The sequence below is a fragment of the Cyrtonyx montezumae genome, unplaced genomic scaffold (genome assembly GCF_038088225.1).
Source record: "Cyrtonyx montezumae isolate F1298 unplaced genomic scaffold, pur_monq_1.0 scaffold_2, whole genome shotgun sequence".
Classification (NCBI taxonomy): domain Eukaryota; kingdom Metazoa; phylum Chordata; class Aves; order Galliformes; family Odontophoridae; genus Cyrtonyx; species Cyrtonyx montezumae.
Window position 1 is genome coordinate 61,024,572 of NW_027071936.1, and position 19,158 is coordinate 61,043,729.

Sequence of the window (19,158 nt, forward strand, 5' to 3'; positions counted from 1 at the left end):
GTCATATATTTTTTTTATATTTATTTAAAGGCAAAATATATCTAATATCATAGGAAACAAACTGGGTCCAACCCTTACCTGGTAAAAGTTCATGTCAGTGCAGCTTTAAACCATTTAAAGATCCAGCCCACTGTTAGCTACTCCTCAACCCACCCAGCTCCCAGCAAATCCATGTTTGTTTTTTTTTTAATAGGGTACATTTTTGTTACGCTGACTGCAATTGTTTTGAAACAATAGGAAAAAATGAATTCATTCTCTAATTTGTACATCTGTCTTATGAGCAGTAAAATGAGCAGTGCATGATGTTAATTTTTCTCACATCTTTTGCTGTTCAGCAGTAGCTGAGTAAACTAAGAGCTAAGTTCTAAGGTTTTCATCTCAGCCTAAACAATCATTTACACTGTTACATGTGAACTGTAAAGACAGAACACAAAATCCTATAAAAAACAAGCCTTTTATAGAGAAAGATTTCTATAGACTTTTTTTCTATAACGCTATAAACAGAAATAGAAGGATCTTTCTCCTGAGATTACAGAATTCAGAGATGCATATTTAGAATGAGAAATATAGTATGATCCTTAAACGGGTCTGGCTTAATAGCTGGTCCCAAACACCAACAGCTTAGACAGTAAGTTCCGATAGTAAAGTCAAAACAGCAGAAAGTGTTATGTCAATAGTTGGGAGGTCCCCAATTGCAAGAACAAAACAAGAACAAGTATTACTTTTCTTGACTGCTGCCCTAGACATTTTTTTCTGGTGGGACTTCTTTAGTACGTTTTATTAGGGTACAGGAGGGAGAATGTGAGGTGGTTTTTGATTGTTTTTTCCTTAAAAAAGGTATTTTTCCAGTTACAGTAAGATAAACAGCCATTAACATGCAACCTTCCCCACCCCCCAAAGGTAAACCATTTACTGAACATAGTCTAGATATTTTAACTGCATTCATTATAGTGCCTAAGCGCCTCATGCTTTTTGTTTAGGGAGACTAAAGTGTCTCTAGGATATTTGGAAGCCCTATTCCCTCAGTAGCAGGCAAGTATTTTCTCTACAACTTCTGTAATACAAACTTCTTGAAGCCATTTGTCCGTGGATATTTTACTAAATGCTACGAACTACCTTTCTGTATCCACCTGCAACACAGCATGCACACTTGACCCTCATGCTGCTACTCTTTGGCCGATTTGTTTTAATAGTGTAGATAACTTGGGGAATGGTTTAATGGATTGTATGAATACAGTTCTGGTACATACATTTAATTTATTGTATGTCAATTGAAAAGAATTACAGTTCCAAATACGCAGAGCTAAGACTACGATTAGTAAGTATCAAAAGATACATCCTTCACTGCCTTCTTAACTCTACTATGAAGCTACTTGTATCACAGAGAAATAGCACTTAAACAGCCTGAAAACTAATCTGAGCTTTAAGGGGCTCTGCTCCGAAAACTGTCCAGTTTTGGATTGGAGGATTAGGAAACTTGCTTCAATATAAAAGCTATGGCAACGTGACAATATTGAGTTACATAATGTAACTAATGTAGTACGCTTACATAAAGTCTGTAGAAGAAAATACAGAACACACTGGCATTTTACTTTGCCTCTAACAGAAGGTTACAATTCTAAAACTTCGTTGGTAAATACATTAAAAACCACAATAATATTTCAACGCCCCCAAATCAGACGTTCTTGTTACAATAAATGAATTTGCAATGCACACATTAACAGGTTTCACAGAGGCCAGAACTGTAACTTGTCTAGAGCACCAACGTTAGAGAATTCGCCTTTGTTTTTTGCTTTGAAACAAAAAGATTCACACCTGAAAATTTCTGTAATTAAATGGCTGTGTGCAAACACCATTTTTTTTTTACCTCATTCTCAGTTAAGGAAGCTGAAGGAGATGAACTTTTGCTAAAAGCAAGAGTTGAAGATTCTGCTGCTGAAGCCCGATTTCGCTTCTTCAGAGGTTTACATGCATCAGACAGATTTTTCGTTGCTGTAAAATAATTTTGGTTTACAAAGTGAAGTTTGGAACTTAAAAACGTTATCTCCCTGAAGCCATTTAAAATATTCCTTCGGATAAAGGAAGGAATGATTTAGGTAGGTCTTCTGGGCATCCATGTAAGGATGAGAGAACAAGAAGTTTCTGAAACCACGTGTTTTTGCTTGATTTTAAAAACAAAGAGGTTTCTATTAAGCAAATATATACTACAGATGGCTAAAAAATGTTTCCCCCAAGAACTTATGTCTATTAACAAAACACCTTGTGACTTATGACCTCTTTAAAGCGGAGGGAACAGGTATGTCCTCAGATAAACACTGGAAGATCTACGTAATCTCATCACAATCTGTGCACCAGTAGTACTTCATTAAGAGAAAACTTACATACAGGGACAAGGTACCAGACATATCACCACTTCTATGTTGAGCAGAACTTTCTGAAGCTTATTCATCTTTGGAATTTCATTATAATATGTAAAGAGACATGCTCTTACAGAAGTTAACTTAAACTTAAACATCTGATTTTTGGATTTTGGTACGAGGTTATTTAGGACTCCCTCTCATGCACCACACTGCCTCCCATAAAGCATCCTTTAAAAGGTCTAAAATGACACGGTAACTGATTACAGTGATGGTCACTGTACTTGTTTTATTGGGCAAATGAAGAACAACAAATTGGAGCATTAGGATTTATATCGCTGCTCTCCAAGGGAAGAGCAGCTTTCTCTTCACAGGGAAATAGCTTTAATTTGGTGCCATCAAATGGTGAACTTGTGAACTGCTGCTTCTAAATCAGCAATACACAATTTCAAGCAAGTATAAAGTTGCAAAATGGTGGTAGCGTAGGAAGAGGGCACAGTCCCCCCCCCCCATGTGTGGCACAGTGGCTGTATCTTGTTACTGCATCAGCAAATTTAGCTGGCTGTCTCAGAAAACCTGTTTATTTTATATTATTTAATTGAAAAAGTTACATTAAAACTTATTCTGACCACATTACCTGACTGGTTCTTTTGTGAAGAGGAGGTTTCTGTGACCTTAGTAGAGTTTGTTTTTGCTGTTTTGTCATTGCTTGTCTCCCTCTGTCACAAAAAAAAAAATATGAAAAAATAAAAAAACTCCTAATTTATGAGTGGTTGGACAAAACTGTCAATTACTTCTGGATTTATGTTATTAAAATGTCTTTACCAATACCTGAATGGTAATGTCATTAAGCTAGCCCCATTTAAGTGATATTTTTAAAGCTCACTTTACAAAACAGGGTACAAACCCATAAACAAATGAGTAAAATTAAACAAGGAATTCCAGCATCCCACTTATCCATCCCAGACTCAGCATATCAGAAAGGGGAGTTCTACATGAAAAGAAAACATGTAAGTTACCCTTACTATCTTTGTCTAAACTCATCAAATTGATATCTAAATATTAAGGGTAAACTGCAGTAGTAGTATATAAATTTGAGAATAAAAGCAGAATTTAAGTCTCAGAGGCTTGCTTTCAACTCCACAACTTGCAGCAGTGCCATTTTAAAAATTACTATGGTTAAGATTGTTCCAGCATTTCCAAAACATAAACGCTATTATCAAGGGAGCATATACAATGAGTAACATTGCTCCAGGCTGAGAATTTATCATTAAAAGTTTAGGCCAAAAACTGGGGAAACTGTTGTCAGAGCTGTATCAAAAACAGACACTGTTCCTTGCAGGATATCACCGTATTTTCATTGTTATTTTTAAATAGCAAGTCCCTAAAATTGTAGCCAAGGATACTCAACCCTAAAAAATACTCAAATGAGCAAGAACAAACTCTGCAGAACAAATGTTACGTACTTTTTCATATCCTTTATCTGACTGTTTTATAAAAGACGTCCAGGTGAACACCCTGAAGGTGAGACTGTACTACAAATGTGCTGCACCATGCTTCTACTGAGGTCTAACAGACTAAGGCACCCTACCACTGATGCTGCTGTGTGTAATGAGCAAAAATGTACAGTGTAATTCACACAATTTAAAGCAGACTTTACACAATCTCCACTGTGAATGTGCATTTTACATTCAGCATGAAAGCATCAACAAAAGGTTTTTTTTCACAACCTTCATATACTTATTATAATTTAGTCACTTGTGAAACAACATTCAGACTTTCAAAGTAAGAGTTGAGGACAAAAAGAAAAGGGTAACACACAGCAAGAGCTCATGAAGAACGGTTAAACCTTCACCTAGCCCCAAAAATTGTAATGTTAAGTCTGCACACAATCTGGGAATAGCAGAAGGGAGTGTATAGCTAGTATTTGCTTTTTTGAATCACTGTGCATAGACTGTCTATGACATTCACTACATTTTCTACTAAGCAGCAGCACACAGAGCTAGCATCTTGGGCTGGTGGAGGCAGGAAGATGACTAAAAAATTACCCATAAGAAACAGAAGAAGCAGGGAGCACCCATTCTACAATAACTGATCCTTCTGTGGGCAGAAGCACAAAAACTGCTGCCTTATGCATTTAGAGTTTCCAAGTCGCATAGTATTTATACATACCAGACTCCTTGCAACTAATTCTAATAAATTAAATAAAATAAACAAAGCATGTTACCTAAGTCAGCATTACTAGTGGTATGGATCTTAAGATGATTGAGATAAGTGATTCTTATCTTTATTTTCCTGTTACTAGTCACATCTGCATCATTTATCAAAGATATCAGAACTCCCTCCTCATGAACTACACTGTAACCACCCTTCACTCTAATTTGGGATCATCTAGGCCAGCTGTTGCAAACAAAAGCCTGTCAGGCAATAAAGGGACTTTTATTTCATTCAAAACAGGGACTTGTAACAAGGGTTAATTTCAATAAATAAACTTTCCCTGTATCTAGCATTATAGTGATTCAAATCAATTAGACATATGTTTCTAAAAAAATTATCCTAGAGTATAAAATGAATACTCCATGACTGACCTGTCAGAGCAGAAAGTGCAAACAACACTTTTGTCCCTCTTTTCTGCAAAGGTAACAAAACTCCTCTGAGAATTATTTTTGTTCCTTACTGATCAACTACTTAAGTCTGGTTATCTGAAATTCTACTTATTGTTTACAATGAGCTTTAATCAAATTGTATGGATATTTGCAATATCAAGACAAGCTACTAAAATAACAAGCATGTCAGACCGACATCTCTGAATGTGACTCCAGGATTCACCTAAAAATAAATCCATCACCTTTCCATACGTTAGATTGCTTCATTTAACCAATCTGACACTGAAGTATTTGGGAAAGGTTTGCAATACCCACAGCACAGTACGCTAGACAGCTACACATCTGAAAATATCTATGAACTAAACTTCAGAGAAGTAAAACCCAAGAAGTGCACCAGTCTAAAGCCACAACTAAATAAACCTATGCTTGAGCATCTACAGGCTTCGGGCAGATACCTGTATACATCATTTTAGCCACCTACAGGAGGAACATTCTCACCCTCACAAGCAAGTTAAACTGAAAAGAAGCTTGTGATCTGCATGATAAATACACTGTATTTACCTCAGTTTCCTATCTTAAGCAATTAGACAAGAGGTCACTAAAATGTACTACAGGATTCGATACAGTTCTTGAAAATTCATTTTCCTGCTCTGCTTAACTTGCATTCCTCTCTTCCCCAACTTTTGGCTAAAAGAAGTATTACTAACAAGTTAAAGATTCTTGTACATGGTCTTGTAAACACACCTGAAATCTGATTCATGGGGAAAGAAAAAGTACTATGAGGCTTGGCATTACTGAGATGTCATGCCTCTGCATATTCCTTTGGGAAACAGGTTTTCTCAGCATACATTTTCACCACAGTCTAAGTAGCAAGAGCGACTTCACATCTCCACACAAAGAAAAAAACCCATGGCAATAAGTTCACGTTTCTCTGAATATTTACAACAGTCTGATTTGATGCAAAGACGTGACTTTTTTAGTCCTGGAAACGGAAATGCTGACAAACTTAACTACAGCAATGTGATTGGTGCTGCTATAAATCCACCCAAACAAACCAACAACATAATTACCTTCCGATTATTCTGTTTATCCATCCTGAGTCTTTTCCTAGGTGCCTCCTGAACTTCAATATCTTCTGTAGGTTCCTTTGTCCTCTTTTTTTGGTTTCTTTTATTTCCATGTAAGTTACCTTGGGATGGGGGATGGGGGAAACTTACATGAAAAATAATCTAAAACCCACTTTCAAATTATTTTGAACTGATCTAGTTATTTAAGTTACTTTTCTTTCAGTCATTATTTCTAAACATGGTTAAACATTAACACAGTTTGATGACCTCTTAGTGCCTAAGGTCTGGTTTCTGTTGCTGAAGGTAAGCTCTAGACACATCCAAATCAACTGCTTAACAGTCATTTTAGAAAGATGAGTCTACCTACAAAAGCACTACTTTAAGATCTGAATATTACTGCCCAACATTCCATTCATACTGTCAGACTGTACATGGTTTTAACTCTTCTGCCACTTTCTAATGGTGTCTTATCATGGAAGCTAATTATTACGTCTCAGCCAGGTTCTCCAGTTGATACCAGTGAAGGTACTGGAGATCAGCTTAAGGGACTTCTGGAAAAAACAAGCTATCACCAACTGTACAGATAAATTCTCTCTTTCTGGCATAGCAATTCCAGGTTCTTTCCAACAAGCTTACTTACGTTTCACAGGAGACCATCAGATCCCCTTCCTTTGTGCACCAAAATTCTTAGGAACAGATTCAATTTGGTCATTATAAACCAAAACAGATATTCACACATCTATGTAATCATTCGCTGTAAAGTTCAAAGGCAGCTAGCTAAATAACAAAAGGTCACTGACTAACCTACATATTCTTTCCCTAGGTTCAGCAATTGTTTACACTTGCTCTATCGCAAAAAGATAGATGAAGGTTTAAGAAGTATACTGGTTCATCAGGATGAAACAGCAATGTCATGACACTCTCCAGTACTCCCTAGTTTATGAAGCTACAGAGAATTATTATTTCAAAGATTGTTATCTCCAGGGGCACAAATATGTTAAAAATGAAAATTGCCCTACAGCAACAAGTATCCCATTCCAGTGGGAAGAAATAGTTGCAAATATTAAAAATATAGTAACTTGAAAATATGGATAATTTTCAAATTAATGTTCCTATCTAAAAAAAAACAAGGACTCTGATTTCATAAAGCAGACTGAAGTGGCTCCAGGAGAACCTGCTACTTACAAAAAGCCAGTAAAACAAATCCCACAGTGTTCTTCCAAGTTTAAGAAAGAGGATTTGGGTAGGGAAACGATTCAACTGACATGTTTTCATCTGCAGGTAACTATAAATGTACACAATATATGTACTAGAAACACCTGGTACAGGTACAATTTCAATTACATTTCTTGCAATATGACACTGAGGAAGGTGAACAAAATTCAGCACTACAGTGTTTAGATATTTAATTTGGGATCCATTAAAATTCTATCGTCAAGGAAGACAACATCTGAGATAAAGAGATTATGATACGTGGGCGATTACATAAAAAAATACACTCAATAGCTACTTATAATGAACTATTTGCACACAACACAGATTTCAATTACTTCTGGATCTTGATCTCCTTTTAGGTGAGTCTTGAAACACTTTACGTTTGGCCTCTCCAATATTCTTCAATGATGAACCTTGAGAGATACAGAATGTGTTTTTTTTTTAAACTGATATCCAAATATTTGACACTTAAATTTTAAAGTTAAAAACTTTTCAATTTTCCACAAAATTATGTTATTTCACACACACACACAGATAGTTAACAAAACTGACTGCCATTTTTATACAAGTTTTTCCAAGTCTCACAAACTTTCAAACACTCACTCTCATTCTTGTCATTGCCCAAAGCAGCACCTGTTGGTTTCTAATACTTCCACATTATGTCTTCTTACAGTGCTGAAAAACTATTTAAATTTGAAATGTGATAACTACTAAAAATTGAATAAAATCCATGGATATGCCAAACTACCTTCCTCCTTTCTCAAATACGTGACACCACAACCCTCAAATATTTTGCAAAATAATGGAGACTGATCACTAGAAGTAAATGCTAGACAACAACGACAAGAAAAGGGAGAAAAAAAAACGTATTTGAAATCTTGTACAATGTCCTAAAATTTTGCATAGTACAATAAAATGACAAGTGGATGAAAGGTTCAGCATAAAGTTTGGAATACTTCCTCCTGAGTTGATGATGATGAGGCAATACACTATAAGTATTCACATGAAGAAGAGGTGTAGCATCGATCACTCTTCTGAAGCCATTTACTAACTATTCTGTTTTTAAAAAAGGGCAACTCTGATTTTACTAGTATTAACACTTCATTCTCTCTTCCCAGCATCCACCTGTAAACAGGCAGTGGATGCAATGGCAGCTGCTTATGGGCAAAAGAAGAATGAGAAATCAGAAATCTCTGAACAGTAGAACGTTTACATATAACAACTTTTCAGAACAATGAGCAAGAAATGTAGACTTCATGGGTTGCTTTTATTGTAACCATTGGCATTCCTTCGCTATTGGCACAAACACCAAGAATTAAAACTTGGAAAACAGTGAAAGCTGTTTTCCCTACAGGTCTCAAGTATGTGCTTAGTTTAACACCACTATGTTTATCAAATTTAGTTAGAGTACACTAGCACAGTTTTACGTTTACCAGAGTCTTCTTCAGATTTGGGAGAGGTCACTATGGCAAACTTTGTGTTATAGCGAGCTTTCTGTTTTTCACTAAGCATGTTCCACTGCGATTCAAGCAACTCTTCAATCTCCTCACTTGATGCATCGGGATGTTCAGCAACCACCTATACATGCAGAAACAGGGTTTCATTAAAAAAAAGTGACCACTGAAAAGAACGGGTTATGTTCTTCTATTGCTTCAGCAAACTGGATACAAACGAGTTATCTCATGTTTCTGCTACAGATGGAACTACATTTTAGCATTCTGTACCCAGTTTGGTTGTACTTTTTTTTTTTTAATAACCACTACTGTTTCTAAAAAGAGAATCTTTTAGCAGATCCAGAAGGATTAAGAACCATTTTGGAACCATTTGCCTTTTAACATACAGAAAATTGAGTACATGTAAATGATGTGGCAGGATGATTCAAAATGGTTTTACTGTTTCTGGATGAAGTTAAAACAGAATATAGGCCAATGATATTGGAATATGTGCTTGCCTATAAGGACATCCACCAATCTATAGTAGAATTCACTATTTATAGGGAATCTCCTATCTTAGCAGACAGATATACTCAAACTAACATCAGAAGTGATATTTTCCTGTATTAATTTCTCATTTCATACTCTTTATACAAATACTAGGAATTCAAAAAGCTGTGTATCCTTTCTTAATATAAACGCAACACACAATAGCCTTCATCGCTGAAATTAACTGACTTCCTAGGAAGTTTATTCAACACAAACAGAAAAGCCAGAAACTCTTTCAGTATTTCCATAATTTCTCTTAAGAAAAGGCAGATTTGGTAGCTTACAGGAATCAAAAAACTCTTAAGATTCTGCATTCTACAGAACTGAAACAAACCTGAAACACAGCCCTTGGTCCTTCTCTCACTAACCAACACTCTCCAATTCTAACCAGCAGTCTCAACATTTATTACTGTACTGATGCAATCAATACCCCTGAATCATGGAGCAAAATAAATCGTAGGCCAATAAAGCCAAGTGTTTAAACAATAACACCATTCAACAGAATAGAAAGACATTTCTTCTGTGGACCTAATCAACCCTATCTTCTTAGAAATTAGTATTTTTACAAATTCTGGTGCCAAGCAAGGTACAAGTGTGACTACAGCTTCTCCAGGGGTTGGAATAGTTGTAATATCTTCCTTCCGTTGAGATTAACTAGTGTCTAGTATGGAAACACATGCTGTGATTTTTCTCCTAGATGCTAAGATTATTTTTGCTTTTATTTCATATAATTTACTTGCTCATAGAATATAACTATGGGGGCCTCTATTCTAAGTCTAATTAAAATTGAGAAGCGTCCAAAAAGTTATTGAGAGGAGATAACACAGGCAGATCTACAAGATACCCCTTCCACTGACCTCACTTCTTAAAGCAACCTAGGTCGTATCAATTTTGACCTCAATTTTGGCTGCTGAGTGAATACAGTTCACTGTGCCAAACTAGGGCATGAAATTATTTAACTTTCTAAGGAATATCTAGCTTTGCTTGCACAAATGGGATACAGCTTAGTGTCACCTCCAGTTCCAATAAAATACGAATAAAAATAATTGTCAGTCAAATAGGAAAGCAGTGAAAAGACAGGCAGGAGAAGCCCATGTTTCTTAACCATTAGGGGACATAGGCAAAGAATGACAGCAACATATTCACAGTATAATACTCAATTCCTGGCATGTGCAGTTGAAACGGTACATGTGAAAGTGATGCACTCCTTGAAGGTATTTTTCTAAATATGAACAAAACATATGAAATTTCTTGCATCTGGGAATTAATATGAGCACAGGTGTATAAAATGTGGTGCTTAGATCAGGCATGTACTAGCTCAACCAAGCAAAGCAAATTATCTCCACTCTTATTTGTCACGATGCTCAACAATTCCTTATACATGCAGAAAACTTAAATTGTACACCCTACTAATTAAATCAGTTCTTCAATTACCTCCAAAAAGACTCAAGGCCCAAATCAATTCAGTAACACAAACAGTATGGCTCTGTTTCTCACTGAAAATACCCTTATCTCAAGACACTTCCCTTCTAGCAATTTGTGATCATCGTATTTCACAGAGGAAGTGCACAACGATGCCAACAGTACAAAACATGTCCAAGCTCATTTGGGAACTGCACAAAAACCCTGATACAGTAGAAGTCTGGACTCCAAACAAGACATAGCAGAAATGTATCTACTTCTAAGATACCCTGTGATTATTAGAAGCCTTAATGAGTAGTCATTAGTCCATCCTTTCCATTTACTCCGTCCCTCCCACATCTGGGAAAACCTCACATAAATCCAGTTTTTTCTTTTTCCTAAATATCTATCTTCAAATACTCAAGCAACTATACTCTGATCTTTCAGATGCAGCCAAAACAAGTGGCTTAAAAAGTGGTCTGCTTTTTAGCTAACATTATCACTCCATATAAAATAACAGTATCTACAACAGGAAAAAAGAACGACCAACGAACAATTTATATGGACAGCAAGTTATTCAAGTTCAAACAGACAAGCCACACAGAAGGGAAAATACCAAATGTTATTTGGATACAATCTCCACGTTTCACTGAAGACACAAAACTGCAACTTAACTTAAGCAACTAACAAGCTTGATGTGTTAACTAAACTTAAGAAGCAGGCATCTAAAATGCCAGTTATCTTCATATAGAGAAAGGAAAAATCAGGCCCCAGCAATCTTTATTTGACAGAGGGACTGGTAGTTGCTGCTATGTGTTATCCATCACTTTTGTAACTTCGTTCCGTTCTATGTGCTATGTTTCTAGTGCTTCAGTACCTACTAGAAATAATCCCATTATCATGTGGATTTGGGTTTTCCTGATTGAATTGTATTAAAGTGTATTCTAGACAGAAAAGACAAGATGCACTCTCTACATATATAATATTTTGAAACTCTAAAATCTGTAAAATATTAACTTTACCATCAGTATGATTTTTCAAGTTTATGCAAGGTTTTCAGTGTCTCAAAGTGACACTGAAGACGAAGTGTTAAATACTGCAATATCCTTTGTATTTTCCATCTATTCATTGGAGAGCTACAGTATAATCACAGAAGGGAAAGAAACGTGTTAATTGGCACCGAAAAAAAAATAGACAAAGCATGTCTCTCTGTGGAAAAATGTATTTGGGTAAAACCAATCGTAATAATCTCTTTTATTCCAGAGAAGTAATCTTGTACGTCCCACTGTTGCACAAGACTTCTTGTTGCATATCTCACAGGCCAAGGAAATATCCTCTTGCCATTATACAAGATGCAAGGTTATTTACAGAAGTAGAATCAGGACTCTCTCCGATGTGAGAAAGATGTTTCACACATACAGCTTTTCATGAGTATATCAAGATCTGTACTTAATAGTCTAGCTACAAATGCTCATTTCCAGAGCCAGCAAACTGAACTGTCAGTGTTTTTCTCAAGTAAACCAAACCTGCTAGAAGCTATGTACACTGTATTTGTTTTTACTCTCATCAATATCCTGACTTGGAATGATCTAAAGAGGTCCTTATATTGAATGACAACTATTTTATCACCATACAATATAATCTGGCTTTCAATTTTTCCATATAATGGTCAGATTTTTTAATATTTTCCAACACGAATATCTTATATTGAAATCAAACTTTTAACAGCAGAAGTCTCTGACCAAGTCATCTCTAACTTTCTGCCCTTGTGGGTATTACAGAAAAGTACAACTAACAGAAAACATCAGAATTCATGCTTGTTTCAGTGCATGGAATTGTACTGCAAACGCAGCAGAGGGTTGTAAAGAAGAAAAATAACATTCACAACTTCAAAATAATGGGTTAGAACAATGGTACCACTTTTATACCTCTAACAGTCTTCCTTGGAAATGTTGATATTATGGTAGTTATTTAATCTACCTTGCCCTGGAGTGTAGTCCTCTCAAGAAGGCCTAGTTTCTGTCCCAAGATACTGCACACTGACAGTGATTTTCATACACTTTGGTAACTGTTGAAGCTTTTTCTGAAGCTCAGCAAAGGACTCTAGGTAGGGAAATTGAGTTTTTGAGGAGTTAAAAGACAAGGGAATACACTGCATAATTTGAGCCATGTTATCAAAATGAATGCATAAGCTAACTGTAAGTAGATGACCACAGATACCAAACAGTATACCCTTACTTGTATTTGCCTGAGCATATGTATAGCATATTTACCACATTTTATGTACATTTAAAAAATTAAGACTAACAGAAACTACTGTTAAATTATGTAGGAAGATAGTAATATGACACGCTTGAAGTAAATGGCATTGTCACTGTTTTGTTCATATTATTTATATACATTCTCTCCTTTCTCTGTTACTGTCTAGACCAAGATTTGAAGCAGGCATACTTTGTCAAACTCAGAATATTATGGATTCTATAGTAACAGTTTTCAACTGAAGAATTTCCTTTAAGTACAGCAATGAGCAGAGGCAATCATCTGTATTAACAGCTAAAAGAGACTAACCTCATCTCTGTGCTTCTGACAGAAGACCAAAAACTGAGATACTGCATCGCCCTTTCTGCTTCGTGGAGTAGATGCTGGAGTTTTCTTTCTACTGAGAGGGGAGCCTATCCCTCTTTTGTATTCAGCCTGTTCAGATGACTTTTGAGGAGTCGTATTCTTAGCTTCCAACTGAATGCTTTCTTGTGTATCATCAGTGGCAGACAGTTTTGATGTCCTTCTCCTCCTCTTGTTAGGAATGCCAGACTCCTTCACTGATTTCAGATTTTCAGTGGTTTCTTCGTTTGAGTAAGGTGACTCATCTACCTCCTCCTCTAAAAGCTCCACAGCAATGCCAACTTCCTTTGCCACTTGAGGATTAAGATGAGGTCTGTCCCTAATGTAGATGAAGGTGTATTTGGCCTTCCGTTCTTCCACTGTCATGTCTACTGCTTCACCTGCTTGCTTAACACCCATCTCCCACTGCGGTCGCAGCTTCCCTGGAACAGGCTTTAACATCTGCAAGATAAGAAAACACTGTGAGAAATTTGCTTGTTTTTCATTCTAAGATACCAACATAAAAAAAAAAAATTCCAAGCGACTAAGTGTAATGTATATTTACAATTCAGTTATTCAAATCTAATTGCATTTGAGAGTAGTAATACCATGCATTAATCAATGACAAAGCAAAACAGCAATGACTTTTAATAAGTAACAGCGACGTGTCATCCCATGCTTCTCACCTATACATAAAATACAAGTTGACATGCCAGCTTAAAAGCTCACCAGGATATCTATTTACATCTGTACATACCTATACAACAGAGGTCAGAAAATCTTGCCTCTTACCTTTATTTTCTCTGCTTTAGTGAGGGCTTGTTTTGCACTTTCCTGGCACAATTGTTCAAACTGGTCTTTTCCTTTGAAAGGCACAAGGCTCTTCTCAAATATCCAGGCTCGTTCTGGAGCATCTCCAAAGAACTGAACATGATATTGACGAAAACTCTTTTTCTGTCCTGAAAAATAAAACCAAATGTATTTGAAGTTCAACTGAGGTTGTTCTTTAAGTTTTGCAAGCTGCTACACTTACTATAATGACCAAAGCGCCGTACAAATGGTTTACCTTTCAAACACCCACTTACTGGTTTCTAAGTCTCTAAGTTAAGTGATGAAGTTTGATATCAAAGCCCACTAGTTTAACCCAAACAAGAATATGCTTTGCTGAATTAACTTACAATCATCTGGCAGTGTTATATTAATTTATATGTAAGCCCACATTTTTCTGAAAATGCTACATATGAAAATGAATTAAAAAGCCAAGATTTCAAAGCTTGTATAGTTTGTGCACTCAGCCTGATCTCCAATCTGCCTAAACTTTATCTTTTAAGTATTCCTGAATAGAAATACACACTAATCTTATCATTTGCAATAGAAGTTTCATCCTAACCAAGCTTTTAAGGAATCAACAAGAATGGAAAAGGATTTGTAAGGTGGATGGGAGAGAGGGAAGATGAGAGAACTATTCTGAAATCTAGACAATAAATATTCATCTAAGATCATAAACAGGAACACTGTTTTCTTCTCTAAGGCATATAATCTTTCTAATATCAGGTATTCTAAGAAGAAGGGGGAACAGAACACTCTGAAAACACACGGAGGAATTCACAATTAACAATTCCTAAATGGCAAATGGCAGAGGTAAAAGAATCAGACTTAAAATATCTTCTAGTATCTCCTTCATATGTTTTTAACATGTGGATTTATTGTCTGCAAAGTATTTAGATTAGAGAATCCCTCAAAGAAAATAAAAGTTTTAACTGTAGTGAGCTACACTTCTGTGCTTGTCAATCATGCCAGAAAGGATTCATTGCCCACTTTAGGGTATGTGCTTCAATTCAATGGTTTTTCAAGGTTCCACCATATTAGTATGTCTAAGATGTAGTATGTGAGAAATAAGAAACCAGGGAAGAGTATCTATACAGCAAGAACAAGTAACAGTCACAGCCATTGGCAACAGATGTCTTTAAACTTAGTTCTCAATTTCATTCTTTTTCACAATGCACCTTCTGCTTTAGTCAACAAATACTTCCAGTTGATTGCCTCATACACTGTATTATTACTGGGCTTTCTAGGCTTACAAAGAACACCCTCTTTGTAGTTACTCAGACAGCAGTTACTTTTCAAGGCTTTGATCTTGCCTCAAGATGTGGCATCTGGAATGGTAATATGAAATCAACCTAATTAATGGCACAAGCAGACATTTTGTTAACCACTGCAACCATGTATACTACATACATGAGATCTACATGAGAAAGATGATGACCAGTCAAGATCAGGTACAAGGCTCTACAGGAATAGTATAGGAAATGGTGTTGGTCTGTCTGCATCATACATTCAATCCAGTATCCTAATACACATTCCAGTAAAGTCCTAAAACTTGAGAAAATCCTTAACTAGAGACTACTGAGTTCCAATGAATTATCTCTGATGGAATAAAGGATAATTTTTGTATTTAACCATGATGCCTAACCTGCTGATCAAGAGATGGTCCATGCTGCATCTACAACCACTCACTACGATCTGCCTTTGGTCATCCAACAGCCCAGTACCAGGGCAACACAAATGCTCTCTACCTTTTGCAATGTAATATTGGGCATCTGTCACTGCCTAATTAATTAGTGCAATTAATAGTGTCTGCTGATACAATAACTGAAGTTAGTTTTGAATCCGCAGGTGTCTCCTGTGGCTGGAATCCCTAACAATGCTCTTGGATAAAATAAGGGACATTACTAAGGATTACTACACATGAAGACACCATTTTTGGCTCAAAGAATCCCAGAACCACCAGTTACTAAAGGTTTGAGAGAGTGTTCTGTGGGGCTTATCACTATCATTTGTCTTCTACTGTACCCTAGCTCTGTTCTTGACCACTGTCAGAGGAAGGATACTGAATGAAATGGGAACTCCACCCTGAAACAGTATGGACCTTCTTATATGCAAGCATGCATCCTGCAAAATTCTCAGGCCAAAACAGCTGGAATAATGAAATCAAGTATAAACAGCAAGAAATTCAGACTGTTTATACATACTGTTGATCCTAATCCTAGAAATGAGAAAGACTCAACTGGGAATTTCTACAGCTCCCACATAAAATAACTCTTCTGCTTGGAACAGAAGACTTTTGATGGTCTCTCCACAGTAAACAGCAGCAGAAGACAAGATTGGGAATACATACTGATGTAGAAGAATCTATATCTGTATCTGTATCTATATCTATATCTGTATCTGTATCTATATCTATATCTATCATCTACTATATATTTATATCTACATCTACATCTAATCTATATCTATATCTAATATATATTCTTACCAATTGCATGAATGCCTGAAAGGGATCTCAAGAAGCCACTTAGTTTATTATCAACACGGAGTCTACCTACGATCCTAGAGGTCCTCCTTCTATTTTAAGAACCTACTGTGAATAAGATCATGCAATCTCTCCTAGCAATCCATTCCAATGCTTCACTGCCTTTTTCAGTTCCAAGCTGTTTCTTTATATGTAGTCTAAACATTTTTTGCTAACAAGCTTGCTTCTTTCCAGAGCGAGAAATTTATGCTTTTTCTCCTTTGTGTGTTAATTAAGGGCAGTTAATGAGCTTTCCTCATCAGCTTAAACAACTCCAGTTCCTTCAGTTTGTTCTCACACTACATTTCTGTTTATGTTCTCTCAGTACCTTCTCCATTTGGTCCACATCTCTTGAAATAAGATGAAATGAACACTGCTGCCACTGAAAGAGCAAGCGATCTACTTCATGCATTTTACAAACAGCATTATTTATGTCAGTTTAACTTTGGTCCTACTGCTGGCAAAACTACATGGGGACATTATGACCCTCCAATTCTCCTCTGCAGTAATGCAGCTTTCTACTCATTTTCCAACTTGGTCTTCTGCCACTGTAAAAATCCCCTTCTGATGAGCTCAGTTTTTCAGACCAGACCCACAAAGAATCAAGATCACTCTCACTTCCAATCCTACATGTTTATACTCTCTCTACATTAGAAATTTGTAACTGTAATATGATTTTTATACGTATTGTCTGTTTTCCAAGTTCTCAATGCAACCCTTGATATCAACTGAACGGTGAAGGGTCCTCTTCTCCCCCCGAACTCTCTCTTCCCTACTCTTTCACACACATGCAAAAAAACCCTCAAAATACATAATTAGAAGTTTTGTAGTAGCAAGAAGATGTCCTACTCTGTTTCTAGCAAAGGAAACTGATACCTTTTCTTGACCAAATAAAACATATCAAAGTATTCAGGAGTATAAATAAAAAAGCAAGGTTATGTCCTCCTACTTTGGTTTGATATTCCTATTAACTTGCTTTTCCCCTTAAATCTCCAAATTTTTTGGATTCTGTTGCTGGTTTTCCAAACTTTCAGTAAACCTTGAAATAAACATAGTAAAAATACTTTATAGCATTCAGAAGGAGCTAGAACTAGTGAGGGACATAATGTGCCTGCAAAAATGCTTTCTGTAAATGTAATGGTAGCAAGAGAAAGCCAAAGGAATGCTCACTGTTTTAAGTACCAAAGGACACTGAATAGGCTGAAACACTGTCTTTTTTTTTTTTCCTTTCAAATTTGGTAATGCCTACCTTGAGCCTTCAGCTCTCTTAGTCTAGTGATCAGGGCTGTAAGAATGAAGCACCACCCTGAGAATACTGAGGAAGCACTTAAGCAAATTGGACATATACTGCATTATGGCACCAGATGGGATGCCTTAGAAGGAGCTGAAAGCATTGGCCAATGCGACTGCAAAGTTGATATCTCTAATTTTTGAAAAGCAATACTGGGGATATCCCTGATGATTGGAAAAAGCCAAACACTGCAAAAATCACCTCTCCCAGGACTTGATGGGAGCTTATCAACAGGAGGGGAAATGACTGCTTACACAGGTTGATAGTGACAGGACAAGAGGGAATGGTTTTAAACTAAGACAGGAGATTATGGTTATATATTAGGAGAAAGACTTTCACTCAGAGGGCAGTGATGCACTGGAACAGGTTGCCCAAAGAGGATGTGGATGCCCATCCCTGGAGGCATTCAAGGCAAAGCTGGATGTGGCTCTGGGCAGCCTGCTCTAGTGGTTGGCAACCCTGCCTATGGTTCTTTTCAACCTAGGCCATTCTGTGATTCTATCTTCAAGAAGAACAAGAAAAACTGAGGAAATCTGAGGAACTACTAGCTTAGCCAAGTAATTTAATGCCTACAAGATAATAGGGAAAATTCTTTTTGAAGAGATGTCCATGCACATGAAAGAAAAGAAGGCGCCTGGGAACAGCCTACAAAGACTCACCAAGGGCAAATTGCACCTAATCTGTTCATTTCCTATGAGGGGATAAAGGAAGGGCAGTTAATTTGATAACTAAAATGGTTTCACAGTGTTCTTAAAACACTGTATGAGAGATGGTTAGGAAAGGGAGAGAGAAAACTGGCTTAGCCACTGGGATTTATAGCACTGTGAAGAGAGATAGAGTGCAACGTGTGGCCATTACTAGCTGTGTCCATCTATACTAAAGGCAGATACTGGCTGGCATCTTAACAATAATCTGGAGCAGAGCAGAGCACGTCTTCAAACTGGGGCGTAATTCTAGTCAATACAATACTGCTGTGCAGAAGAACTCTGGAGATAAAGGGTGATAGGAACCTCATTAAGTTAAAAAAAGTCATATATGAAGTCCTGAAACCGAGACAGGATCACCTGGATATAGTAGATGCTGTCCAACTAGACTGCAAAAAAAAAAAAACGTAGGGTCCTTGCAGACATCAAATTAAACTTGAAACAACAGTGCAACCTTGTAGTGAAGAAGGCCAGGTACTTGCATTAGCAACAATAAAGCCAGCCAGACATGCTTATTGCCTTCTACTCAGCCCCTGTGAGACCTCTGAAATACTCTATCTAGTTTTGGGCTCCGCAGATCAG

The 19,158-nt window shown here is 36.7% G+C and overlaps 1 protein-coding gene across 1 annotated transcript in view; it reads right to left on the reverse strand.

The window, feature by feature from the left end:
* Nucleotides 1–19,158, reverse strand: part of NSD2 (nuclear receptor binding SET domain protein 2) — a 71,626-nt gene that overhangs the window by 22,071 nt on the left and 30,397 nt on the right. The window contains exons 4-9 of the mRNA XM_065735883.1: nt 14,022–14,188; nt 13,197–13,691; nt 8,679–8,823; nt 6,034–6,152; nt 2,995–3,076; nt 1,868–1,992 (exon numbers count right to left, since the gene is read on the reverse strand). Of these exons, the coding sequence (XP_065591955.1) occupies nt 1,868–1,992; nt 2,995–3,076; nt 6,034–6,152; nt 8,679–8,823; nt 13,197–13,691; nt 14,022–14,188 (1,133 nt within the window). The remainder of the gene's footprint in view (nt 1–1,867; nt 1,993–2,994; nt 3,077–6,033; nt 6,153–8,678; nt 8,824–13,196; nt 13,692–14,021; nt 14,189–19,158) is intronic.